Source organism: Symphalangus syndactylus, chromosome 1 (genome assembly GCF_028878055.3).
Source record: "Symphalangus syndactylus isolate Jambi chromosome 1, NHGRI_mSymSyn1-v2.1_pri, whole genome shotgun sequence".
In the NCBI taxonomy this organism is placed as follows: domain Eukaryota; kingdom Metazoa; phylum Chordata; class Mammalia; order Primates; family Hylobatidae; genus Symphalangus; species Symphalangus syndactylus.
Genome location: NC_072423.2, coordinates 95,015,150 through 95,042,223, shown reverse-complemented (window position 1 = coordinate 95,042,223; position 27,074 = coordinate 95,015,150). Strand labels below are relative to the sequence as shown.

The 27,074-nt window shown below is 52.5% G+C and overlaps 1 protein-coding gene and 1 long non-coding RNA gene across 4 annotated transcripts in view; one reads left to right on the top strand and one right to left on the bottom strand.

Annotated features, from left to right (window-relative positions):
- The first annotated feature begins 1,662 nt into the window (after positions 1-1,662).
- Positions 1,663-3,926, top strand: LOC134737300 (uncharacterized). Its single transcript, XR_010122045.1, has 2 exons — positions 1,663-2,302; positions 3,659-3,926. It is a non-coding gene; the product is annotated as an uncharacterized lncRNA (long non-coding RNA).
- Positions 3,927-4,026: 100 nt separating this feature from the next.
- PACS1 (phosphofurin acidic cluster sorting protein 1) overlaps positions 4,027-27,074 on the bottom strand; it is a 161,474-nt gene continuing 138,426 nt past the window's right edge. For all 3 annotated transcript variants that reach the window (XM_055262484.2, XM_063643447.1, XM_063643455.1), the window contains exons 11-24: positions 21,174-21,254; positions 18,148-18,263; positions 17,871-18,006; positions 16,535-16,639; positions 15,749-15,855; positions 14,872-15,026; positions 14,569-14,679; positions 13,369-13,471; positions 12,832-12,874; positions 9,913-9,955; positions 9,482-9,617; positions 7,101-7,327; positions 5,723-5,842; positions 4,027-5,589 (exon numbers count right to left, since the gene is read on the bottom strand). In XM_055262484.2, coding sequence (XP_055118459.1) covers positions 5,474-5,589; positions 5,723-5,842; positions 7,101-7,327; positions 9,482-9,617; positions 9,913-9,955; positions 12,832-12,874; positions 13,369-13,471; positions 14,569-14,679; positions 14,872-15,026; positions 15,749-15,855; positions 16,535-16,639; positions 17,871-18,006; positions 18,148-18,263; positions 21,174-21,254 — 1,599 coding nt within the window. In that variant the 3' untranslated portion in view covers positions 4,027-5,473. The remainder of the gene's footprint in view (positions 5,590-5,722; positions 5,843-7,100; positions 7,328-9,481; positions 9,618-9,912; positions 9,956-12,831; positions 12,875-13,368; positions 13,472-14,568; positions 14,680-14,871; positions 15,027-15,748; positions 15,856-16,534; positions 16,640-17,870; positions 18,007-18,147; positions 18,264-21,173; positions 21,255-27,074) is intronic.

Below are 27,074 nucleotides of genomic sequence, written 5' to 3'. Positions count from 1 at the left end.
TAATTTTTGTATTTTTAGTAGAGACAGGGTTTCACCACATTGGCTAGGCTGGTCTTGAACTCCTGACCTCAGATGATCCACCTGCCTCAGCCTCCCCAAGTGCTGCGATTATGAGTGAACCATCGCGCCAGGCCAAAATAGGGACTTTAGTTAATAATCGTGCATCACGATTGACTCACTAGTTATGACAAATGCACATGAATGTAACATGTTAACAGTAAGGGAAACTGGCAGGGCGGTATATAGCCACTCTTTCTACTAGTTTTGCAACTTTCCTGTAAATCTAAAGGTATTCTAAAATAAAATAGTTTACTTAAAAATAAAACCAGTCTGGAGTTGGCATGCAGGTTAGATAGACGCTCTTCCACTTTCTGCACCAAAAGGCCATCCCTTTGCCTTTAGTCTCTGGCAGACCTTGGGCAGCTCTGCTCTGGTCCAGCCTTAACTCCTGGTGACTGGGCACAGCTGCTTCAGGGTCTGAGTCAGCACCTTCCACCTGAGTTGCCTGGTGCTCCAAACTGCCCCTACACAGCTGGTTTCCTCCTCTTTGCTCGGGGTAGGAGTCTATCTTCTTACTTGTGAGCCTATGAGAAAACCCAGGTGTCTTTGGGCTAAGGCATCAGTTAAAATGTCTTGAGTAGCACATCTGGATTTGGGACCCAATTCCAGCAGCAAGAGGGAACTTCATTCTGTAAACGAATATGTATTGTGCACCTATGATGGGCCAAGCAGTATTCTGGGTGCCAAGGATACAACAGGGAAAAACATTTCCTCTTTTCTTGGAGCTTGCATTCTTGTGGGAGAGACAAATGAATAATTAATGCCAAGGAGTGAGAAATATGAGTAAGAAAAAAAAAAAAGAGGGGTTGGAGAAGGGAAGGCCTCCTGAGGTGACATTTCAGCCAAGACCTGAATGAGGGAGCAAGTCACATGGGCCTGAGGGCAGCAGCAGGATGGACAGCACCAAAGGTCTGTGCAAAGGCCCCGAGGCTGAGTGGTATTTGAGGAATGTTGAGAGGCCAGTGAGGAAGTGTAAGAGGAATTAAGATCCAGCAGCTCCTGGGAGATCAGACCATGTGTCAGACCCTCACAGGTGAGGCTTCAGCTTACACACCTAGGTAGGTGGGACACTCTGCACAGTTTGGATCAGCAATCCAACATGATCTGCTCAGCTCTGAAAAATCTCTGGCTATTGAGTGGAGAACAGGCTACAGGGAGAAGAGGGTGGGAGCAGGGATAATTAGGAGCCTATTGCAATATCCAGACAAGAGATAATCGCAGTAGAGGAAGGGGCGAGGCACTGTCAGGGTAAGCCTGGAGGATTTGCTTATGGATTAGATGGTGGGTACAAGAGAAACAGGAATTGAGGAGGATTCCCCAGTTTTCGGCCTCGGAACTGAAGAACGGAGTTTGCATTTATTAGGAGGGAAGTCTCCCCAGGGGAGCACATTTCACACCATGGGGCCGAGTGAGCTCCCTTTAGGGCTGAGTGTGGGGAGAGAGGAGGCTACATTAGAGGCTGGAGCCCCGAGTCCTCCAGGGTTTCGAGGCTGGGAAGCTGAGGACACCGTAGCAAGGGAGGCCAAGAAGGAGAGGCCAGGGAGGTGAGAGGAGAGCACAGAGCTGTCCACAGGCCAGGTGGAAAGACTCCAGCGGGTGATTATTTGCATCCAACGCTACTGATAGGACTGGGCAACCTAGGTCACTGGCAACTGTGGAAAGGAAACTTTTGGTGGGATTGTGAGGAAAAAACTGGAAGGGAGTGGGCAGAAGTGGAGACGGGGAACACATACAGCTCTTTGGAAGAGTTTTGCTCTAAGGGGAGCAGAGACAAGCCATGGCAGCTGAAGGGAATCTGGAAGTCTCTGGTCTTTAATATTGAGCTATACCCACTTGGGATGCATGTAAGTGGGTGGAAAGTCCTGGCAGAGGGGAGAACCCGCGGTGCAGGAGAGAGGGCGACTGTAGGAGAAAAGCCCTCAAGGAGTGAAGAGGGATGGGCCCCGAGGATGGGAGCAGGGTGGGGCATTTATTGCCACAGAAGGGGAGGCTGAGGATATGGTGTCAGATGCAGATGGGCTGAGAGTTCACCCTTCACCCTCTCTCCTAGGTCTGGGAACCTAAGAGGGCCAGAAGCTGGGGTCCAAGTCTACTTGTCCCACCCCGTCCACTGGAACTCCCTGGCCCCCAGCTCTGCACAGCTCCTGCCCTGCAGCCCTCGCCTGGCTGTGCTCCGGGAAGGCCTCGTGGGCACTTCACCCTGCTCTGCAGCCACACTCACGCCCTGGTCCAGGTCACACAGGTATGATTTGCTTCTCCTGGCCTTTCCTCTCACCAGCGCCGCTATCACCTCATTTAGAAGGCAGGTATGATTTTCATTTTCTAGGCTCAGAGAGTTTGTGCAGGGCCACACAGCTGGGTCCCTGAGCCTCTCTATGCGAGGTCGTCTGGGCACAGGGCTTGGGGAACTCAAGACTGAGGCCAGTGACAGCAGGCTCTGGATGGCCATCCACTCCTCTGGGGCTATACCTGCAGGGCAAGGATGCCAAGCGCTGCCTCTCCTGCAAGCCTTCACTTCTGGACACTTCTTTTCTTTTGAGACAGAGTCTCATTCTGTTGTCCAGGCTGGAGTGCGGTGGCATGATCTCAGCTCACTGCAACCTCCGCCTCCCGGGTTCAAGTGATTCTTGTGCCTCAGCCTCCTGAATAGCTGAGATTACAGGCACACACCACAACGCCCGGCAAATTTTTTTTTTTTTGAGACGGAGTCTCACTGTGTCGCCAGGCTGGAGTACAGTGGCGCGATCTCGGCTCACTGAAACCTCCACCTCCTGGGTTCAAGTGATTCTCCTGCCTCAGCCTCCCGAGTAGCTGGGATTACAGGCACGTGCCACCACACTAAGCTAATTTTTGTATTTTTAGTAGAGACGGGGTTTCACCATGTTGGCCAGGATGGTCTTTTTTTTTTTTGAGACAGAGTCTGGCTCTGTCCCCCAGGCTGGAGTGCAGTGGCACCATCTCGGCTCACTGCAAGCTCCGCCTCCCGGGTTCACGCCATTCTCCTGCCTCAGCCTCCCAAGTAGCTGGGACTACAGGCGCCCGCCACCACGCCCTGCTAATTTTTTTGTATTTTTAGTAGAGACAGGGTTTCACTATGTTGGCCAGGATGGTCTCAAACTCCTGACCTCGTGATCCGCCCACCTCGGCCTCCCAAAGTACTAGGATTACAGGCTTGAGCCACCGCGCCCAGCCATGGCCAGGATGGTCTTGATCTCCTGACCTCATGATCCACCCACCTCAGCCTCCCAAAGTGCTGGGATTACAGGTGTGAGCCACCGCACCCAGCCAATTTTTTATATTTTTTAGTAGAGACGGGGTTTCGCCACATTGCCCAGGCTGGTCTCAAACTCCTGAGTTCGGGCAAAATGCCTGCCTTGGCCTCCCAAAGTTCTGGGATTACAGGCGTGAGCCACTGCGCCTGGCCACCTCTGGGCACTTCTTCATAGGGGAGGCTGTGTTTGCAGGCCTGTCTTGGAAGCCACTGGAAAAACCGGGTGCCCAGGGAACAGTGGCTACCACTGCTTTCCATCTCTAAGTCAAGGGCAGGCAGGAAAAGGAACTCCACAGATGTACCTCAGCCCTATTCCTCCACCTGCAGAGGCAAAGACCCCACTGGCTCAGACTTCACCAACGTGGAGCAGGGGAGAGAAGCTAAGTTCTGACCTTTGATCAGAAGATGGGGAAGCCACACTCAACACGTCACTGCCTTGGGAGGTGGATTTGGGGATGGTGGGTCCTGGGGAAAAATGGGCCTTTGGTGTGGAAATGACATCTTTCCTGTTTCCGACCTCTGCCTGCCTCATGCCAGGTGAGACACTTTCATGCCTGTTTCCATGATTGAGAACATGGGAGTACGCTTCTTTCCACCTGCGTTCCTGGTGGATTTTCACTGGAGTTGGGCTGAACTGTGGAAAAGGGTTTGGGCAGCTCCTGTGGCACAGTGAGGGGGCACAGAAGCCCAAGGCAGTCGGTAAGAAATTACCAGTTTATTGAATGAAAAACCCAACATCAACTCAGTCCCTCCCACCCCCATCTCCTCTCTCTGGCCCAGGAGACACTCAGGACAGCAGGGCTGAGCCCTGGGAAGGGCTGGAGGAGAGCTTGGGGGAGGTATGGAGAATGAGAAAAACACTTTCAAAATGAAGTTCTGTGCAAAAACTTCTGGGGAGGAGTGAGAGGACAAGAGAAAAGCTCCAAAGGGGCTGTGGGGCGCGGAGGGCTGGGCTGGGGCCCTGTGTCCTCAACCACTCCTGAGAACGTGGACGGTCAGGACTGAGGGGCTCAGACCCCGGGTTGGTGAGAGGGAGGTGACAGGGAGGGAAGGAGCCTGCTGGAGGGAAACCTGGCTGGGAGGATGGGTCTAGGCCCAGGCCGGTGCCTAAGGAGGGGGAAGAACAGAGCAGGGAAAGGCAGAAAAACTGACACAGTAGGAGGAGGGAGATGAATGGGAGATGAAACAGAATGTCTGAGGGGCCACAGACAGCATGTATGGTGGTGGGGGTCTGCCTCCCATCTCTCCAAGTCCAGGCAGAGCTGTGCTGGGTGAGGGGCTAGGAGGCAGAGGCAGGAGCATCATCAACAAGGGTGGAAGCCACGAAGACAGCGACCAGTGCACAGGGTGTGTCACATGGTACAACCAAGAGACTTGGCATGCAAAGAACCAAAGAAACACTCAGGACACACACGACATCTGCAGGGAACCTGGGGGTGGTGAGGAAGTCGTGCACGGGTAGTGGGGGGAGACTGGGAGGCCCCTCTGTCCTAGAAACACTGCGTCACCATAGCAACAGGGTCCTGGAGGCGGGGGAGCTGCCTCCTGCCCCTGTGAGCTGTGAAGCAGGGGTCCCCTGGGCTCAGGGTGCCCCCTTACCCTCCCTTGGGAAGCTCTGGGGCAGGTGGAGAACCCCACAAGAGTGGAAAGTGGCCCTGGGTCCTGCTGGAGGCGGCAGAGTGAGTGGATCTGGCAGCTGCATCTTAGAGGACACCCTGGTGGCTGGAGGGGCCGGGGAAGGACTAGGCTCTCCTGCTGGGGACCAGGATTCCAGTTTTCTCATTTCCGGGAAGGAAACTGATACCACAAGGAAGAGGTTGGAAGTCGGGTGAAGGAAGGCCTGGAGGACTCAGTCCCAGGGACTATGGGCACCAGAAGGCAAAACCAACACGCCTTAGGCCTGGAGCAGGAGGGAGAAGGGGAAAAGCGGGAACCAGGAGGGGCTGTGCAGGGGTGGGCTGGAGGGGAGGGGAGGGGAGGGGAGGCGTCCCTGTGGCAGTGTCCTTCGGGACCTGGGCGAGTGAGAGGCAGACCCTGGTGCCAGGGAAGGGATGCTGGGCCCGGGCCTGCTGGCCTCCCCCTGCCCGCAGGCGGTGAGGCTGGTGGCAGTGCCAGGAGAGAAAGTGGCTGGGGGACAGGGCCTCAGGTGGCCTTGCTGCCACTGAAGAGTCCCACTGGAAAGTGCTTGACATGGGTGGGCCACTGGGCTGCCAGCTGGAAGAACTTGATGTCACTCCACTCGACCCCATCGATGGACACTGGGGGTGACAGGAGAGGAGGGGTGACCAGACTGCTCAGGCCATCTCCCCAGGGCCCCTTGGGAAAGGCCATTGCCTGCCTCCCTCTCCAGTCCCTTTCTTGCCCTCTTCCCAGCCCTGCCCGCCCTCGCACCTCTCAGCATAGTCTGCTGCTGCTTGGCTGAGCAGATGAGGCGGCTGATGCCTTCGATGACTTGGCTCTTGGAATCCACCTCCTTTTCTCGGGGTTTCTTGCTCAGGAAGATGGTGGGAACTGGAAAGCAAGCAAGGCCACCTGTGTCCCAGCCCCTGGGGAAGCCGCCACCCCTCTCCTCCCCAGCCCACTGTCCCCTTCTTCCTGTGGCGAGGGGAGGTGATCTGCAAACCAACCCCTCCTCCCTGGCGCTGGGCTGTGGGTCAGGATCTTCAGGTTCCTGACCCGGTCCAAGCACTGGGCTGGTGACTTTGGCTAAGGTCCCACTCCTCCCCCTGGGGCTCAACATCTTTGCCTGTTCAGCAAAGACCTTGGTCCAGATGGTCTCCGAAGTCCTTTCCAGCTGGAACGTTCTAGGCAGCCTGTGGGGCAGGGACCTGCCTCCCTATCAGGCGCATGCTCTATGCAGGGGCCAGTGCAGCATGAGTTTGTCCTCACGCTGTCCTGGGGATGCCGGAGAGTGCTCCCTGTTCCACTCCCACTCCAGAAAGGAAGCAAGGACAGGGAGGACACTGCTGAGCAGGCAGCCGCCCCTTGCAAGTTTCCGTGCTGCAGGCCGTGGGTTTTGGCTGTGGGCCTGGCACAGCCCCCTGCCTCACCCCCCAGGGGAACTCTGCAGAGGGGAGTCACACACAGAAATAGGCACAGCTGCTTTGGAGCACCCAAAGGAGGCAGGGTCAGGGTCATGCCAGCGCTGCAGGTGTACTACCAGTTGCGAGTCCCCAGCTGGCACCAACGGTGGCAGGCACTGCTGTAGCACTGGCCCAGCCATGGGGGTTCCTGCCTCATTCCCACGCACAGGAGCCAGGCCAGCTCCAACTCCCCTCCAGCTCCTTAAGCTACCCTTTCTATCCAGAATGGACTGTATGCCCCTTAATCCTGAAAACACAACCACGTCCTTTTGCTCATGATGCCTCTTTGGAGCGGCCTCCAGGGCTGGGTGCAAGTGCTCCACTCCTGCGTCACAGGGACCCGGAGCTGTGGTATAGAGAGGCCTCTCCCTGTCTGCAGTCCATCCCGGACAGCAGTAGCCAGAAAGGCCCCCTTCATTACACAGTAGCAGCTGCCTCAGCCCCTAAAGTACTGGAGCTCAGCAGAGAGTGACCAAGCGACTCTCTGCAGCCTCGGTTTCCTGCATGACAGAAGGAATGGCCTTGTCCCTCGAGGGGAGGTGGGACTGCCCCCTCTGCACCCCACGCCAGACCATGGGATGCTTCTTCATCCCAAATATCCCCAAAGCAGATTTATTCCCAGGCCCTGAGAGAGGAGATGGGAGGCCTGGTGGCCCCTGGTCTTCCCTGGCCTTGGGGGTACTTACCTTTCTTGTTCTTTTCTTTGGTGACCACAGTCATGGCCATGGTGCCAGAAAGCTGGGCCTCCCCACTATGGGGCAGGCGGGACACCTGCACCGAGCGGAAGACACTCTTGAGGGTGTTCTTCGAGCTGGCGTCCCTCTTGTCGCCTTCCCTCCTCCGCTCCCCGGGGTGGCCCAGCCAGTAGTCCACCTGGAGGCCAATCACGTCCCCATATGGGCTATTGGGGCTCCTGAGGAAAGGGAACAAAAAGGAGAGGTCAGCTCTGCCTTCAGCTCCCAACTACATAGGCCTGATGGGGTAGGGGCCACGCCAGCCCCTGGGAGGGCAGGCTGAGGAAGGCTGTGGCTCTGTTCCCTCCAGTCACACAGAGCAGTTCATGTAGGAGAGGAGAATCAGGCTGATCTGAGAACAAAGCCGGGGAGAATAAAGGCCCAAGTCACGAAAAGGAAACCAAATAAAAGCTTCACAGGATGACAAGGGCAGCAGAGAAGGAAGCTTTATGAAGGAAGTGTGTGTGTGTACATAAGTGCATGCGTGCACACACATATAACACACACACACACACCCAGCAGGCAAAGCCTGGGCCAAACTGAGCCTCGAGCTGGAGAGAAGACCTGAGCCTGGCAGAAGCCCCTGCGGGCGGCTCCAGTGCAGCCTCAGGACAGTGGCTGGTGCCGCCCGACCTGCAGCTTTCTCCTTTTCATGGCACTCTTAGCTCAGCGATAATTTTAGCTCCCGGGAAAAGGGCTGATGTGTCTTGAAAGGAGGTGTCAGACACAATAGGTACACAGGCTAGGAAAGTCATCTGACTTTTCTCTTTCTGCCTCATTTCGGAGGTTCCATTAAAAAACAAGATTAACTTGGAAGGGAAAGGAGGTGGAGGGAAGGGTTGGTGCCAAGGCTCCCCAAATCCATGCTGGACAGGAACCCTTCCACTGTGGGGTGAGATGAGAGAAAACGCCTCCAAGAGGCCAGGAACCTGAGGTCCCCAGGGCAGAACTTGGCCACGTGGGTACTTCCTCCTTTCCTCTACTGTTCCCTCCAGAAGACCCTGGAGGGAAGTGCCCCGAGGAGTAGAGAGTACCGAGGAGGTGCGGGAGACCAGGGACTGGGATTCTAGCTCTGCGGCAGACCTCGTGCCACCCAACACATTACTGGCACTTTGGGGGAAGCCACCGGCCAATGCCATCCTCGCTGTTGCTACAAGGAAAGGGAAGAGGTGAAGGTGGAAGGCAGTGAAATGGGGGAAGGGAAGGCAGGCTGCTCCTTCCCAGCGCCGACCACGCCTGCTCTCCTCACCTCAGCCTTCTTGTCAGGAGCCCACCCCTCCACCCTCTCTCTGCCCCTTGCTCCTGGACCCTTGATCTAAGCTGTAGATACTTGAGATCCTAAAGACACGGCCTCCTGCTATATCACCGCTTCCAGTGGTCTCAGAGATTCAGCCTGAACCCAAGCTCCGCTGCTTGTTCCCGCTCCGGCTCCAGCTCTAGCGCCTCAGCAGGGCCGCTTCACTGTGCCAGGCGCTGACATGCATGTTCTTTTTCTCTTCTTTTTTAGAGACGTGGATTGTTTCCTTTAGAGAGGCCCTCTGACTGTCACCAAAGGAGACAATCCACGTCCCTAAAAAAGAAGAAAAAAGGAGGACACTAGAAAGGACAGCCCAATCCACGTCACTACGTGGCCCAGGCCTAGCTTTGAACTCCTGGGCTCAAGCGATCCTCCAGCCTTGGCCTCCGGAATGGCTGGAACTACAGGATGAGGCCCAGTTTCCATGTTCTTATGTAACCTGCTCCACAGTCCTGTGAGGTGGCCACTTCACCTCTCTTCATTAGATGAAATTGAAGTTCAGTAACTTGTCTAAGCTAAGGCAGTGGAGAGACAAGACAGAACCACTCAAACCCACGTGTTTTATTTCCCAAGTGCCATGCTCTTTCTACCACCTGGGAGGTCCCATAACAACACCTGGGAGGTCCCATAACAAGACACTTGCACGGCACTTTACAGGCCTCTCTGCCAACATTGTCTCATTCAACCCAATACTGTGAAACAGGGCAGAAAGTGTCCTCCCATGACCAGTGACCAGGCCGGCTAGTGATATGTCTCTGAATTCTAACTTTAGTGTTTTGGGTTTTTTTTTTTTTGAGAGACAGGGTCTTGCTGTCACACAGGCTACAGTGCAGTGGCGCAGTCATGGCTCACTGCAGCCTCAAACTCCTGGGCTCAAGCAATCCTCTTGCCTCAGCCTGAGTAGCTAGGACCACAGGTGTGCACTACCATGCCCGGCTTCCTGTGGCTACCTTCTAAGCCCATGTGCCTGTCACTGTAATCAGCCGGGTGGGCCTGATGGAGGGCATGGCAGGACAGGTACGGGCAGAAGCCTTACCCCACGATGGCCAGGGCGCTGCTCATGGATGGGGAGGAGGGAGGGGTGGCCGTGGCGTCTCGGCTCAGGCCCGAGCTGGAGGGTGGTGACGTGGAGGGCACAGTAAGGCTGACCACAGGAGAATCGTCCCCATCGCCTGTCAGGGGACAAACGACAAACACAGTTGGCCAGAGGACGCTATCCCTGACTTGGTAGTGGCAAGGAGCTGGGGTTCCTCCCATCCTGTGGCCTGCTTTTCTCCTTTGGCCCCAGGCTCCTCCCACATCCCCCAGCCACCACTGCAGCAGGGGAGTGAGGGCACCCACAGGCTTCCTGCTCAAGCTCTGACTTCCCTCAGGGCATCCAGAGCTTAACTTTTGGCCTGCTGGACTAGAGGGAAGACAGGGAGGGCACCAGCCTTACTCCACAGAACAAGGGAGCTCCAGGCTCACCTGCTGTGGAGGGAGAGTCTTCAACCAGACCCACCTTCACCACCTGCAAGGAGAGAAGAGGCACTCATTAGATCCTCCTGTTAAAGCAGGCATGTTCTGATCCAACCAGAAACAGACGGGTGGCACAAGAGTCATCACTACACATTATTTTATTGTCGGCTTTAAAAACTTTGCAAATCTGGGCCAGGTGTGGTGGCTCACGCCTGTAATCCCAGCACTTTGGGAGGCTGAGGCAGGAGAATCGCTTGAACCCGGGAGGCGGAGGTTGCAGTGAGCTGAGATCGTGCCACTGCACTCCAGCCTGGGCAACAGAGCAAGACTCTATCTCAAAATAAATAAATACATTAAATAAATAAATAAGTAAGTAAATAAAAGAATCTTTGCAAATCTGGAGCAGCCCAGCTGTAGAAACAAAAAAAAACAAAACAAAACCCAGTTGCAACAATGAGGTGGGGCATGCAAGACTTTGCAGCTCTTCTCTGGGGATAAAGGGCTGAAGGCAGGAACCACTGTGATGTCCTGATGTCGTTTCTCTAAGGTCCTATGGGCAGAGGGCCTAGGAAGATGGCTCTGTCTCTGCCAGGTGGGAGAGTCTAAAGGCCAAGTGGACGTGCTAAGGTGTGGACACCAGCCCTCTCCTCTCTGGTCTTCCTGGAATCTGGAGGTGTACTGAATGGGGGTGGGGGGATTCCTTATGAATTTTCAATTCTCCATAGAGAATTCTGGAAAGGACAGCCTGGGCCCTCCAGTGGCTAGAAAAGAACACAGCCACAGACTAGGTGAGCATCCAGGCTGTGGTCTGAAGTGACAGGTAAAGTCCTGGGCCCTATCACCTGGGCCCAGTCCCAGGCAAAGAGGCAGCTGGGCTGGGAGTCCAGAGGGCTGGACCCTGGTGGGGCGAAGTCTACCACACAGGCCTGCAGGTGGTTGCCTGGAGGCTGCCGCTACAGCAAGGCTGTGTTCGCTGAAGTCTGTCCCGATTCTCTATGCTCCCTTCTTTTGATTCCCGGAGAGGAACAAATTGCCACTCTGGGGCTTCCTGGATACAACTCCCCTTCTCCCCTTGTTCGCCTGGCATTTGATGAGGTTGCTAGCTCTTTTGGTTTTTAATTTGTTTTAAATTTGTTATCTCTCTCTCTCTCTCAGTTGCGAGGCCTGAGTGAGCAGCAACTCACAGCTCCACGAAGATGTCAAACCACCAGCCACGGCTATGGGCCATGGTCTTGGGGCCTGTAATGTGGCTATGGGAGCAGCCCAGGGGCTAACCGGGGACTGGCTAGACTGCAGGACAGGAGGCTCTGCAAGGCATGAGAAGGGGCTGCTGGATTTCCCCAGCTCAGATGTCTCCTGAGATCACTCAAGACATCCACATCTTGGATGTGCAGAGAGCAGGGACAGCAGGGAGCTAGGCCCCCTCATCCACATGAGCCCCTCCCTGTCTACAAGCTATGAGGGAACCTCAGGGAAATTACAAAAAAAGATACAAGCTGGCCAGGCACAGTGGCTCAGGCCTATAATCCCAGCACTTTGGGAGGCCGAGGCAGGTGGATCTCTTGAGTCCAAGAGTTTGAGACCAGCCTGGGCACCATGGCGAAATGCCATCTCAGCAAAAAAATACAAAAATTACCTGAGTGTGCTGTGCACGGTGGCTCACGCCTGTAATCCCAGCACTTTGGGAGGCCAAGGCAGCCGGATCACGAGGTCAAGAGATCAAGACCATCCTGGCCAACATGGTGAAACTCCATCTCTACTAGAAATACAAAAATTAGCTGGTTGTGGTGGCACGTGCCTGTAATCCCAGCTACTCGGGAGGCTGAGGCAGAAGAATCACTTGAACCTGGGAGGCAGAGGTTGCAGTGAGTTGAGATCATGCCACTGCATTCCAGCCTGGCAAGAGAGTGAGACTCTGTCTCAGAAAAAAAAAAAAAAAATTTGCCAGGTGTGGTGGCATGTACCTATGGTCCCAGCTACTCAGGAGGCTGAGGCAGGAGGATCACTTGAACCCAGGAGGCAGAGGTTGCAGTGAGCTGAGATTGTGCCATTGCACTCCAGCATGGACAACAGAGTCAGACTCCATCTCATAAAAAAATAAAAAATAAAAAAAGATAGAAGCTGGTTTGGAAGGGAAATGCAAAGCTCTTGTAAGTGGAAATCAGAGTTTTCAGTCCTGCTCCGGTGCCATGCTCCGGCCTCTGGCAGGGCTGCACAGCTCCCCCAGACCCCTCCCTAGGTCAGGCTGAGCCTGTGGCCCAGCTGCTGATGAACAGACAGCCGGCAGTGCACCTGCCATGAGACTTCCACGGGGTTCTTCCTTGACTTTCAAAGTTTACTAGTATAGAGATTTCTCCTTGGCTAAATAGAAAAGGAAAGAAGAAAGCCTTCCTCTCAGTGGCCTATCCAACCATGAAGACAGAAGTATCTGTTTTCAGACTTTTCTGAATGCTGCCTTCCACTACTGCCAAAGCAGCTCCCTTTCCAGTGAGCCACATCTGGACATCACTCCCTGGGCGAAGGCAGCGAGGTCAGGGCCTGGTGTAATAAACAGGAGACACCAGTGAGGGACCCAGGAACAGTTCATGATTTGGAAAAGGCGGACACTAAAAGGGACAGCCCAATCCACGTCTCGGCCCAGAGTTCCTCCACCTCTGCACTACTGACACTTGGGGCCAAGCCATTCTCTGCTGCGGGACCTCCTGTGCACTGGAGGATGACCAGCGGCATACCTGGCCTCCACTCACTGGGTACCCCCAGTATAACAACCAAACACGTCTCCAGACACTGCCAGGTAGTCCCTGGAGGCAAAATCTCCAGTGTCTGGAGAACCACTGTTCTAGATGAATCTTTTGTTTTCCTGTGTAAGGGGGAACAGGAAGACCAGGAGAACGGGTCAGGTGCGAAGCAGAGGGAGTCAGTACTCACGCCAATGAAGGGAATAAACTTCTGATAGGAGTCTTCATCAGGGCTGTTGGGAGACACAGGAGAGCTTCATAGTTAGTAGGAGAGACAGGGAGGAGTGCTGGGGAATGGGCCTTTCCTATTTCACTGTGGCTGCAGCAGAGTCCAGGATGCTGGGCTGCCTCTGCTCATCACATCCTGGGGCAGCATGGGGAAGGTCTGGGACTTGCTGTGCATGTGGAGCTCACAAAATGAGGGCAAATAACCTGATCATGTAAGCTACGCTCCCTGCTTCCCACGTCTGAGTTCCAGCTACGAGGATGGGCTGCTTTATACTGAAGGGCAGGAAAGGAAACTGATGAACTCAGGCTCCTATGGGTGGGAGGCCCTGGGCAAGGAAGGAGTGCTGGGGAGGTGGTGGTAAAAACCACTCATATCCTTTTGGGTTCCTATGAAGGAATATAGCATGTGGAGAAGGAAAATGTGAAAAAGCAAGGAAGACTTAAGATTTCTCTAACCCACCCAACCTATTTTTAAGAAACCCCTCAAAGTCAAACTTACAACTTATGGCGGCAAGTCAGCATGGCTTCGGCCACAGGAAGCTGGTGTGTCGTGGCTGCCCCATTGACGTACTGCATCACCCGCCCTGCCACGTCCAGTTGCTCTGCAGAAAAGCCAAGAGATCACTAACTGCCTACTGACTTCAGCTGGCAAACCTGCAGACCCTCTCGGAGAGGGCTCCCTTCCTGAAACCCGTCAGACTCTAGGAGTTGAGTGAAGGATGGGGCTCTACGGTCCTTCTGGTTTGAAGGAATCATGAGCCCAAGGATGGTCCTCTCCCTTCCAATCTTTGCAGTTCCTCGAAGCCCTGCTCTTTCTTGGGCCACTCACACCCTTCTTCTCATGTCCACTTGCTCCTGCCTGTCCTTGCACATACCCGTCTGGTGGCCTGGAGGAGCCTCACCCCACGGACCTCTGCCATCACCTCCTTCTCAGCTGCGCCAGGCCCTCACTACCTCTGAGCATGGAAGAGCTCAACCTCATTCTGATCCCTGCCACCTTTATTTTTTTATTTTTATTTTATTTTTGAGACAGAGTTTCACTCCGCTGCCCCGGCTGGAGTGCAGTGGCATGATCACACTGCAGCCTCAACCTTCTGGTCTCAAGCAATTCTCCCACCTCAGCCTCCCAAGTAGCTGGGACTACAGGCACACACCACCATGCCCAGCTAATTTTTGTATTTTTGTAGAGACAGGGTCTTGCTATGTTGCCCAGGCTGGTCTTGAACTCCTGGGCTCGAGTGATCCACCCACCTTGGCCTCCTAAAGTGCTGGGATTACAGGTGTGAGCCACCGTACCCTTGACCCCTGACACCTTTATCTGATATTCAAGAAAGCACCTGGTTGGTGTGGTGTTATTCATTTATCAAGTGACTGCTTTGTCACTCGACTGCTATTCTCTGCTCCTTGTATTTCATCTCTACAACTAGAGATGCCCTGGCCACTATGCCAGCATGGCCCTCGTTCCTTCCAGATGAACAGGAGCAGAGCAAATAGCAGAGGCTGAAAACTGGCAGAGTGGAGGGGCTGTGCACAGTGAGCCTCTGCTTAATAAACACTAATGGAAAAATGAATGGGCAGAGTGACTGGGAAGGTGAGAGCTGCAGGGAGGAAAGCAGCATGACCTCAGCCTCCTCCTGCAGCCAGGCTGGCACCTGTGGACCCCGGGGGTGGGAGTAAGCTCCTTACCCGGGGCCATTACCTGACACTGGTGGCTCCGAGCGACTGAACAGATCTCTCCAACCAGAATCCAGGAAGGAACTACTGTATTTACTGTCGACTGACCCCAAGTATTTGGCCACAGGGTGAGAACCTGGTAGATGGAAAACCAGAGGTGGTGAATTCATCAGGAGATGAGACAGTGTGGGAGCAGCTGTCCCTGGCCACGGCCTTGGTCTCCTTGACTGTCCCTTCCTAGGCCCCAACGCCACCGTCCTGTTCCAGATGAGGCATCTGTCTACAGAACCATCATGCCCAACGCCCTCCTGGTGCCTCCCGTCTTTACCGAGGGGGATGATGAGGAAGCGCATATAGCCAAGCCAGTCGGAGGTCTTGTTGGCCAGGGACTTGACAAAGAACCTGAGGATGGAGCTCAGGTAGCTCTGGCCTCCCACAGCAGCCACCTTCACGGGCCTCGGCATGGAAGAGTTGCAGTTGCAGCTGGGGAGGAAGGGGAGCGTCATAGCAGTGCTCAGGGGGTGCCAGGATCCTGCCCAGGGGGAGGCCCAGAGCTGACTTTCTGTGATCTCAACAACCCACAGGGGAAAAGCAAACCAATCCACAAAATAAAACAGAGAAGATCATACAGGGAATAAGCCACAGTGCTTTCACAATCAAGAGAAAAATCCAGGGTCAGAGGGCATTGCCCATGAAGCAGACAGAATAGCTGAGGCTAATGTAGGACTCAGCAGTGTGCCTGGGATGCCCGCAGGGTGCGTGCCCCCAGGCCTGGAATCCATAGTTCTCTTTTACAAGGGCAAGGGACTTGGGCCTTTTAAGAAGGCCCTGAGGGTGGGGAAAGCACTGACTCTTGAGTGTCTAGCAGCATGTTGCAGATGGAAGGAATAAAAGATCTTTTTAAAACCTGTGTGTCCTCTCCTTCATCATGGGTTTAAGAGGATGAAGCAAGTCAAGGCATGGTGGGAGTCCAGGCAGGGAGGCAGGGAGCACAGGAATTGATATTTCCACCCCCGATCCTCTGGGGTCTGCAGGGGCCTTGAGCCCTACAGCCTGCTGCCGCCACCCCCCTAAACATATACGCCCCTCTGCAGATTCTTGGTCTGATGAGGCCGGGAGGGTCTATCATTGCTTAGAATTCAGGGTAGGAAGATGAGGTCAGAGGGAATCTCTAAGGGCAGGAGAAGGGAGGCCAGAGCCCTTACTAGCGCTGGATCCGGGTGAGCAGGGCGGACAGCACGGCCTGGACCTCCACAGTGGAGCAGGTGCACACCACAGGCTTCCGCTGGTCCTGGAGCAGCTCAGCCACATACTGGGATGGGGAGGGAGGAGAGCAGGGACACAGGTGAGAACACACCACTCCTTCACTAGGGCCAAGAGGCAAGCGAGACCCAGACCGAGCTGCAGGGCCCCTGTCCTCTGCAGTTCAGACCGAAGCTGGGCAAAGGCAGCCAGGTCTCCGGAATGCCAGTAAGGAGAGGGTGGGGCCGACCCACGAGACACGCAGAGTGTGAGAGATGGGAAGCCTTAGGGGGTTTCACATGCTAGGACACTCCAGGTGCCCCCGGCACCAGTGTCTAGGCCAGGTAGACAGCGGTGAGGGAGCATGCAGGGATGCTCTGCCCTGCTGACCTGCCTTCACAGGGCAGCCCTGGAGGTTACAGCCAGGTGCTTCTCCAGGGGCCTCCGTTCCGCTATGCTGCCTGATGCATGTGGTGCCCTGGAGGAATTACTGTTGCTTTTTGTTTGTTTTTTAACATATGAGGAAGCTGAGGTGCAGCAAACTTAGTGATTTAAGATCCTGCAAGTTGGACAATGACAGAAGTTGGACTAGAACTCAGAGTTCTGGGCTCAGTTCAGAGCAGGCAGGGGCGGATGGAGGGGTGAGTTTCCCACCTCCCCACCCAATAGCATGGAGGCCACACTGACAATGCAACCGGGCATCGCCTGCCCTCCAGGACCCCACATGGCCTCGCAGTTTCAGCACTTACCTGGCCCTGCCAGTCAGTGGTGTTCACCAGGATGACATTTTCTGGGAGGGCTGCATCTGACACCAGGATCTGATTCAGCTGGTCATACACCACCTTTCTTGGAATCTGCAGGAACAAAAGAAAGTGTCTCTTGTTAGGGAGGCCCCGGGGAGCCTGAGGGCAGGGCTGCTGGATTGGTGCATGGGGAGTCTCTGGAGCAGGGGTGTTAGAGAGAACAGATACGAGGACTTTGGGAGGGAGACTCAGTCTCCCACTGGCCAGACCAAGATGGAAAGGAGGAGAAAGAAGCAGCAAAGCGAGTCCTTAGAGGACACGTGGAGATGAGGAACAAAGCCACAGCGGTTGTCCTGCCAGGGCAGGTGGAGAGGATGGAGGTGCAGCAAGCCTCGCGGATGGGAAACGGTGTGGGTGGCAGGAGGAGCAGCAGTGTAAGAACCAGGAAGGGAGAGGCAGAGGGCAGCCACCAGGTGCTCAGAGAAACAGAAACGAGGGCAGTAGGGAGAGAAATAATGAGAGTGGCAGCGAGTGCTGTGTGGGGACCTGCTGTCTGAGGGAACAAAAGGTATTTCAGGAGCAGTGATTAACAAGAAGGACAATACCTCACCCCAGGCACTGGGCTATTCTAGTCTCAAGTTCATTTTCAGCCATGTAATAGCATGGAGCTCAGGAGGCCACACTGACAATGCACTTGATAAGTTATCAGGGGAATGAACAGGCTGGCTGTTTAACCCTAGCAGAACTGGAACTGTGTAAGGTGTGCTGGGAAAATCCCTGTCCCAGATCTCTGACACCACAGGCCTTCAAAAGGAGAACACAATTCCCGAGGACCAGTTCTTCTGACTTCTTCTCCAGCCCACTCTCAGGTCCTTCCATTGAAACAGTTTAATACTGTTGGCTTCCCGGCTTGAAAGCACGATGACCAACCATAGCAATACTCAGGTCGGGAGCTCAGGTCAGGGTGTCCCATGAGATCCAGAGGCTGCTGTCCTCTGCAACAGCGGATTCACAGCACAATCTCCAGACTGATGTCTGATGAAGGCAGAGACACTGGTGGTGTGGAATCGACACTCACAGCCATGACAGGCCAGGACCGCACTGCGTTTCTGGCTCCCCTGCCTGCGCCCCAGAGGTCAGCGTGGAAGCCAGTTCCACGCTGGCAGTAAGCAAGGAATATAGGAGACCTCTCTAATTTAGTCTTTCTTCAAGAGTTTTTGTTCAGAGCATTTCCAAGTATTCCTCTTCTCTCCAACTAACTGTCCAAGGAAGCCAACAAAACAGAGCCTGAAGTTCAGGGAATTTCAGAGGGTCCCGGTGTTTTGGGGGCACCCAGAAGTACCTGCGTGCTGTGGCCCAGATCTGGGGAGCGCTCGCTGTCGGAACTGTTGGTCCTCTCACTTAGGGGCTTGGAGAGCTGCCGCTCCTTCAGGGGCGTGCTCCTCTTCTGCCGGGGTGTGTGCACCCCCTCCACTTTGCTGCCAGGGAGGTGGAAAAAGGGTGGTGAAATAGCCCCTCCAACCCCAAAGCTGCTGCCAGCCCCGCTTTCCCTCAGCTCCGAAGCCCACGCTAAGCACAGCTGCAGGCTGTACCCTCTGCTTCCTTTCCATCTGCAGTACCTGGGGGAGGCAGAGCCCTGGAGATCTGTTTTGCTGGACTTCATGGGAGTTTTGACTTTCTCCGGCACAACCAGACTCGTGCTGGCATCTCCAAACATGTCCTGGTCAGTGATTTCCTACCACGGAGGAAACAGTGAAGATGACCTCCCACTCAGTGACCACCCAGGAGCCTCCTGAGGAGAGAGTTACTCATTCTCTTTTCCCAAAAGCAAGTGGTCCTAAAGCCCCTGCCTCAGCCGAAGGAAAATTGCCACTGTTCGCGGGTGACGAGTACACCCCGTATGGGCACCATATGCTGCAATCCAGTAAATAACCAGTTACAAATGACCTGCTGGCACACGAAGAGTGGACTGATGATCTGCTGTCTCCAGGAGTGAAGAGGGGACCCCTAGATGCATCTCCCTGGTGCCCTGACCGGAACTTATCTGGTCTAGAAGACCAGGGAGGGCCATAGCCCCATTCCTTACCTTGGCCAAAGCCACCTGCATCTCCGTTGAGATTCTCCCTTCCTTCCTCATCCCCATGCCACCGCTGTCTGTCCCCACTCTGGCCACACTCTCACATCCACCCTCTCTATCCCACCTTCTGAGCCCAGGCCTTTGCCTTTCCTCAGATCACTTTTTTTTTTTTTTGAGATGACTTTCGCTCTTGTTGCCTAGGTTGGAGTGCAGTGGCGCAATCTTAGCGCAACCTTGGCTCACCGCAACCTCTGCCTCCCAAGTTCAAGCAATTCTCCTGCTTCAGCCTCCCGACTAGCTGGGATTACAAGCATGTGCCACCATACCTGGCTAATTTTGTATTTATTTTTTAGTAGAGACGGGGTTTCTCCATGTTGGTCAGGCTGGTCTCGAATTCCCGACATCCTTTTTTATTTTATTTATTTATTTATTTATTTGTTTATTTATTTATTTATTTTATTTATTTTTGAGACGGAGTCTTGCTCTGTCACCCAGGCTGGAGTGCAGTGGCGTGATCTCGGCTCATTGCAAGCTCTGCCTCCCGGGTTCACACCATTCTCCTGCCTCAGCCTCCTGAGTAGCTGGGACTACAGGCACCCGCCACCACGCCTGGCTAATTTTTTGTATTTTTAGTAGAGACGTGTTAGCCAGGATGGTCTCGATCTCCTGACCTCGTGATCCGCCCGCCTCGGCCTCCCAAAGTGCTGAGATTACAGGCATGAGCCACCGCCCCCAGCCTAATTCCTGACATCCTTTTAAATTTTTTTAGACAGGGTCTTCCTCTCTTGCACAGCCTGGAGTGCAGTGGCATGGTCTCAGCTTGCTGCAGCCTTGAACTCCCGGGCTCAAGTGGTTATCTTACCTCAGTCTTCCAAGTACAGGTGCATGCCAGCATGCCTGGCTAATTTTTTTGTATTACTTTTTTTTTTTTTTGTAGAGACAGGGGTTTTTCCATGTTGCCCGGGCTGGTCTTGAATCCCTAGGCTCAAACAATATGCCTGCCTCAGCCTCCCAAAAGTACTGGGATTACAGGTGTGAGTCACCACACCTGGCCAAGTCTGATTCTTTAGTGGGGCCTTTGAGGCCCGCCATGACCCAGCCTGGGCCACCTTTCTAAATTAATCTCCCATGCCTCCTCCCTGGGCCCACTACCTCCCTAATGCTCCAGCCCTCAGGGAGGACTCTGCTACCAATGCAGGCCGCATACCTGCCTACTTCCCTGCCTCTGCGTGGACTTTTATGTTTTCAAAATGTTTACTGAGGGCATAACTTCTATAAAGTAAGAAGCACAAATCTAGAATAGTCAACTTTAATTTTTATGCAAATATGCCCCCAGGTGACCATTAACCAGATCAAGACAGAACATTCCAGCACTCCTGAGGGCTCCCTATGCCCCTCCATCTCCCCTGGGTAACACGTATGCTCACATCACCCTCATGGATTAGTTTTGCCTGTTTGTGAGTTTCACAGAACTGGAATCCTATGGCGTGCATTTTTTGGCATTCGGCTTCTTTCACTCACTCAACATTAAATTGCTGAGATTTGGCCAGTCACTGAAGAGTTTTAATCAGGAAGTGACACAATTGGAATTTAATTTTGAAAAGGCTACACTGTACTTGCCACGTGCAGCATGGACTACGGTGGGGCCACAGTGGAAGCCGGATTATTCAGATTACTGGTGAACTAGAAAATATAAGTTAGGGTAGTGAGTTTCAAATTAATCTTGAATCAAGCCTAAATATATAGTATCTCTAATGTAGTCTTATTTACTATAGAAAACATAAGGCTAAAATAATTCTTTCACAGATTCTAGTCAACTCCCAGCAGGTCCCACCGTGAGGCTCGTCCCTAGATGGCATTCCGTAAAGTTCTCTGCTCCTTCCCCACAAGGGTCCTGCCTCTGGTCCCACGGGATGAACTTTGATGTAACCTGCAAAGCCCAGCTCAGATGTCGCTTCCCCAGTTTGCACCCCTGTACCTCTCTGTGGCCTCCACAGAGAGGTACAGGGGATGCAAACTGTGGCTTGCTCATGTTTGCATTTCAGTGCCCAGCACAAGCAGGTGCACAGTAAATGTTTCTGCAATTCGACCTGTAAAAAAACTGGGCATCCCAACCAACTCAATTCCACTTCACTGGGGCTTAGGCCTGCACTCCTGGGCAGCTCCAGCACCTCTTAGAACATGGACCAGTACCAGTCAGAGACTGAATGTTGTGGGTTGCCTGGCCACGGAAAGAACAACATCCAATGAGGAAGGGATGATTTTCCAGGGAGAACGCTGGTGACAGATGGTGAGAAGTTTCCCCAACTAGCATTTGGTCAGCTCTTATTAAAGGGCAGAATGAGGACATTTCTGGTATACTAAGTTTGAGAGCAACCTGGTGTCTATACCAGCTAGTAGGTTGCATTCCACGGGTAAGGATTTCAGGAGAAAGAGAGTGCAGGACATTCATAAGCCTGTAGATTTAGGTGAAATTTCTACGGTGGTCCTGAAGGTCCTTCTGCCTTTATTTCTAAAGGGACAAACACTATTTGAAACAGCTGAAACAGGAAACTGACCCATACATACCAGAGTGTCTGTTTCAGTCAAGCTGTCATCTTGGTTTTTAATCCAAGTAGATTTAACTTTTTCTAGAGCAGCCAATTCCATCTGCAAAAATTATAAGAATTAGTTATCACTGATCCAAGTAACTACCACTTTAATTTGTTTTACTAGGACCCTATGAAGCTTAAAATACTTTCATTTAACCTCAAACCTCATAAAATCTTCAGGGCTTTTATCTTATGGGGGGGTACATTTCTGTGAAAACCAGGTTTTGGAGGGATCAGTTATCTTTGTCATCAAGTCAATAACATGGAGATTCAGAACCCAGAAATTCTGACTCCATGAGATGTCACTAGGCAAGAGAAGCTCAAAATTTAGATGGCTTTGCTATTGCATCCATGAAGTCTTTGACCCTGGATCCAGTGAATACCCTTGCCCAGGAAGGACATAGAGGGGAGGCCTCCTTTGCTTGCCAGAGAAAGGAGTATGCTAGGTTCAGGTCTTTGATTTTGAGACTAAAGACATCCATGGTAGCCAAATGCTTTTTGCCTGGTGGCAACATCCAGAAAACCCTCTAACAGGATATACTAAGCAGAAAGACACCCAATGTTAAGTCATTTAGGTGTAAATTAATTCTCCATTTGACCTCAACTCTTATTAGCATTTCTCATAAATATTAAAAATTTCCTTTGCAAATATAGACACACAACCAGATTTTCGTATTTGTTAATATTGCTTCTTGCTGTGCAGACAGCAACTCAAAGTCACCAGCAGTGACTTGTGGGTTGTAGGTCTTAGATGCAGGGAAGGTACTGGCTTTAGTGAATCTTTTTGTTTCTTGTAGGGAACCACAGGAGGCAGAAAGTATAAATGATATCCCACTTCCTCCCAATGACACAAAGTCCTTTCTCTGAGTCAATCATATAATACTGAGAAGCATCAGGCTAGTAAGTTCAGGGTCACCTGGTAAACTATGGAACAAGGATCACCACAGCAGGCTCCCTATGTCACACTCTAAACCAGGGTTCCTCCACCTTGGCACGACTGACATTTGGGGCTGGGTCATTCTTTATTGTGGGGGCCTGTCCTGTGTACTATGGGATCTCTGGCAGCATCCCTGGCCTCTACTCACTAGGTGCTGGTAGTGGCAACTCTCCACTCCCTAATTTGTGACAAACAAAAATGTCTCCAATCATTGCCATATGTCTGGGAGGCAAAATCATCCCCAGTTGAGAACCCCTGCTCCAGGCCATTTGCAGGACTAACTCAGCATGCCTGAGCCAGACCCTGGGATCCCAGATCTTCAGACGGTTTGGCTTGTGTAATGGCTCACAGCCACAGAACAAGTTGCTTCCAGATTGCAGAGCTAGCTCATTTTCACCTTATCTATATGATCAGCCAATGTTGTTGTTGCTGTTGTTTTTTTGAGACTGAATCTCACTCTATTGCCCAGGCTGGGGTGTAGTGGTGTGATCTTGGCTCACTGCAACCTCTGCCTCCCGGGTTCAAGTGATTTTCCTGCCTCAGCTTCCTGATTAGCTGGGATTACAAGCGTCTGCCACCATGCCTGCATAATTTTTGTATTTTTAGCAGAGACAGGTTTTATTATGTCGATTGACCAGGCTGGTCTTGAACTCCTGACCTCAAGTGATCCGCCTGCCTTAGCCTCCCAAAGTGCTGGGATTACAGGTGTGAGCCACCACGCCCAGCCTCGGCCAACGTTAATAGAATCTAGAATCACAGAAAAGCTCTGGTTAGACCTGAGACTAAAGATAATTTCACTCCATTTTCGATCTCAATATGACAAATTAATTAAATGTGTTTTAAAGAGAATGAACTGGGTGATAACACAGGTCTGCTGGGAGGTTTTGAAGTAGCACGCCTTGTTGTTAAGCCATATGACAGCTACAGCATTGCTTCCATGTCAAAGCTGCAACATTTAGTAAGATCTTCCCCCCCAGCTTTATTAAGCTATAATTGACAAATAAAAATTGTATATATTTACAGTATACAACATGTTTTGATGTATGGATACACTGTGAAATGATTAAATCAAGGTAATTAGCATATCCATCTCCTGATAATATCTTTAACTTGGATTGGGCTTAGAGGACACCTGCTAGCTATTTACTGGCTCTTCCAGATGTCCCAGACAATCCTCCTGGGGACAAATTCCCAACTTCACCACATTTCTCTTCCTGCTTTTTCCCCCAAAAGATGCTGGAACACCAGCAGGACTCCAGCTGTGTCTGACCAAGTGTTTGGCATGGGATGTGGACGAGGCATCACTAGAGGTCCCAGAAGTCTGCACCACTGTGCTCATGGACAATGTCAGCTGCTGAAGGGTAAGAGTGTAGGCCCGTGTCAGAGAGAAGGGGGCAAGAGTGGGTGATGTGTAGGCTATCATTTCATGAAGGACTAGGCTCTAATGCCATTATTTATAGTGCTGTGGAAATAGCGACTTGGCAGCAGGCAGTCCTGGCTGGAAGTCTGCATCTGTGGCTGCCCTAACTGAAGCACTGTCAGGGCTCATTGTTATCAGCTTGGAGAACCAAATTATGTTGCCATTGTGTGCTCAAGCCTTGGGAAAATTCAACAACTGGAATAATTTGTATCAGCAGAAATTCTTTCTGGTTCTAGCGATAAACTGAATCCTCTAAAATGTGGGGAACAAAAAGCAACATCAAGAAAAATAAACAAATAACAGTGCTAGGAAACCAGGGAAGAGAGGACACAAGTTGAGGTGGTGTGTGCACGCCTGTCTACATGTGCACAATCTCGTGGTTTTTCCTAATCCATTCAGAAGAAGTTCTCCATTTAAGAGCACAGCCTTGTTCTGCTGTTCCCAAAGCGCCTTTCATACCAAAGGATTCCAAAGTTTCACATCCACATCCAGACATATGGGGCTCTTCAAAATAGAAATATCAGCACAGAACCAGCAAAGTGAGTCTGAAACGTGGCCAAGGGAACCGGAATTTGAAGGACTCACTAAAAAGACATCTAGATTCTATCAATTTTAGGAGTCCACAACTGAAATGGCACCAAGGAATTATAATAATAAAAGCAATAGTAGTCGGTGAGCAATGAGCAGTGCTCCGTGTGCAGTCAGTCAGTCAGGCACACCCCACGCGGCAGTCTGATGTGCATGATCCTGTTTCATCTCCTCACTACCTTGGGAGGCATGAGCTTTAACACGTACCTCGTAGATGAGGAAGCAAAGGCGTGGTAACATGCCCAAGATCACAGTCAGTGGAGTGGTGGAGTCAAGACTCAAACTCAGAAGCCCTACCCCGTGTAGGGCTTGCCAAATGTGTTTTTGCTCTGACAGGGGCCCTTAGGCCATCATATTATAAAGGCTGACACTCAACTGGCTTTTTTTTTTTTTTTTTGAGATGGAGTCTTGCTCTGTTACCCAGGCTGGAGTGCAGCGGCGGAATCTTGGCTCAATGCAACCTCTGCTTCCCAGGTTCAAGTAATTCTCTGCCTCAGCCTCGCGAGTAGCTGGGATTACAGGTGTGCACCACCATGCCTGGCTAATTTTGTATTTTTTGTAGAAACAGGGTTTTGCCATGTTGGCCAGGCTGGTCTCGAACTCCTGACCTCAAGTGATCCACCCACCTCGGCCTCCCAAAGTGCTGGGATTACAGGTGTGAGCCACCATGTCCGCCCTCAATTGGCTTTTGAGCCAAATGGGCTCCTATACCGACACCACAACCCTACAGATGAGGCATCGAGGCTCAGAGTGTCTAGGTAATTTTTTCTGTAAGTTTTATAAGTCAGGTAACTAACATTTATTTAACATCCACAGTGTTAGGTGTTCTGCTTACTGCTTTTGGGGCACTGTCTCAGTAATTTAGTTACATTTTGTTACATTAGGGCACTTGCTCTACATTCCTGGAACACTGAGAAAGAGTCCTCCCTCAGCCAGCTCCCAGGTATCTTTCTAGAGTCACCCCATATAGTTAAGAGGGAATTTGGCTCTCATGGCCAGGGGTCGGGTTTGCCCACGTGGATGGTGTCAATTCAGCAGGGCCATTCAGCAGTTCCATGTGAGGAAAAGCAGCTCCAAGCCACGTCCTAAACACTAACACTAAAGAAAGTGAGGTGGCTGGGTACACACTGCCACACTGCACTCCAGCCTGGGGACTACAGCGAGACCCTATCTCAAAAAAAAAAAAAGGCCAGGCACAGAGGCTCAAGCCTCTAATCCCAGCACTTTGGGAAGCTGAGGCGGGTGGATCACCTGTCAGGAGTTTGAGACCAGCCTGGCCAACATGGTGAAACCCCATCTCTACTAAAAATACAAAAATTAGCCGGGTGTGGGGGGCACGCGCCTGCAGTCCCAGCTACTCGGGAGGCTGAGGCAGGAGAATCGCTGGCACCCAGGAGGTGGAGGTTGCAGTGAGCCAAGATCACTCCATTGCACTCCTGCCTGGGTGATAAGAGCGAAACTCCGACTCAAATAAAATAAAATAAAAAATAAATTTAGAAAGGGTTTTTTTTTTTTTTTAAAGCGAGGTCTCCTCAGTTCTTGGATCCCCATGAACCCGGCCTGGAACGGCGTCTAGGGTGCAGGGTCTGCAGGGGCAGGCCTGGGGTTTCTCCCAGGGTGGAGTCTATTTGGGCTGCAGTTTCCCACTCATTGCCTCACTAACATCACGTGGGGCGCTGTCCTAAGCAGGAAGAGCGGTGAGCTGGGAGAGAGCCCCACCTGGTGGCAGCAGGCAGAAGGGCAGCCAGGGGATGCCCCAAGAGAAGGTGATTTCCAGGACAGGCACCTGCCCTTTCAGACCCCTGCTTTTCAGTGGTAGAGGCCTCTCCTGTTTCCTATCATGTCCGCACAATTACTACCGATCTGCAGGGCGAGTTTGGTATTCCCCCTGGGGAATCATGACTAGGCTTCATCTGCCAGTAAAGCAGGTGAACAGGAGGACTTAAAGGATTTGTTTCTTTGATCTACAGAAAAGACACTGGGCTTTGGAGGGCAAATCCTAAGCTGGGCACTCACATCGCGACAACGCTCACTTGCCTTCCATTGTAAACGAAGGAAGAGCAGCTTCCTAGGGCCTGAGGTCACTTCAGGCTCACACCCACCCCTGCCTGTGATCTGCTGAGGGAGCAGGGCCTTTCTAGGAGGGGTGGAGCAAGGCCCAGGTCATGGCTCCAGCTGCTACAGTACATGCCCCTTTTTCCCCTTGCTCACCAGGAAAAATGGAAACCTCTTGACTGAATTATAAATTTTCTCGGGGCACTGCTCCCTTCTATGGATTCTTGGCCCAATAAAGCCTACTAGGGCCTCCTGAGCACATCTCAGTGGCTCCCCTCCTCTCCATACCTGCTCCTTCCCCAGCCTGGTGCGGGGCCACTCACCACTGGCCAAACGCCCACTCCATGCCACACTCTCAGCTACGACAGAACAGACACGAAGGGAGAGGTTTTTGTTTGTTGAGATGAGGTCTTGTTCTGTCACCTAGGCTGGAGAGCAGTGATGCGATCACAGCTCACTGCAGCCTCTGCCTCTTGGGCTCAAGGGATCCTCCTGCCTCAGCCTCCCGAGTAGCTGGGTCTACAGACGTGCACCACCATGCCTGGCTAACTTTTGCATTTTTCGTAGAGACAGGCTTTCGCCATGTTGCTCAGGCTGGTTTCGAACTCCTGGGCTCAAGTGATCCACTCGCCTTGGCCTCCCAAAGGGCTGGGATTATATATCTGAGTCACCGCGCCCAGCAGAGGGGGAGACTGTATGTGTTCTGAGAGGGAAGTCTCTGGGCCATGGCAGAAACAGACCAAAAGGAACAACCCGGCCTGACACAGCAATGACCCAAAAGAGCTAAGCTCCCAGCCAGACTGAGGGGAGGAAAACTGAGGCTGAAACAAGATGAGGCCATTTTCTTTCTTTCTTTTTTTTTTTTTTTTTTTTTTTTG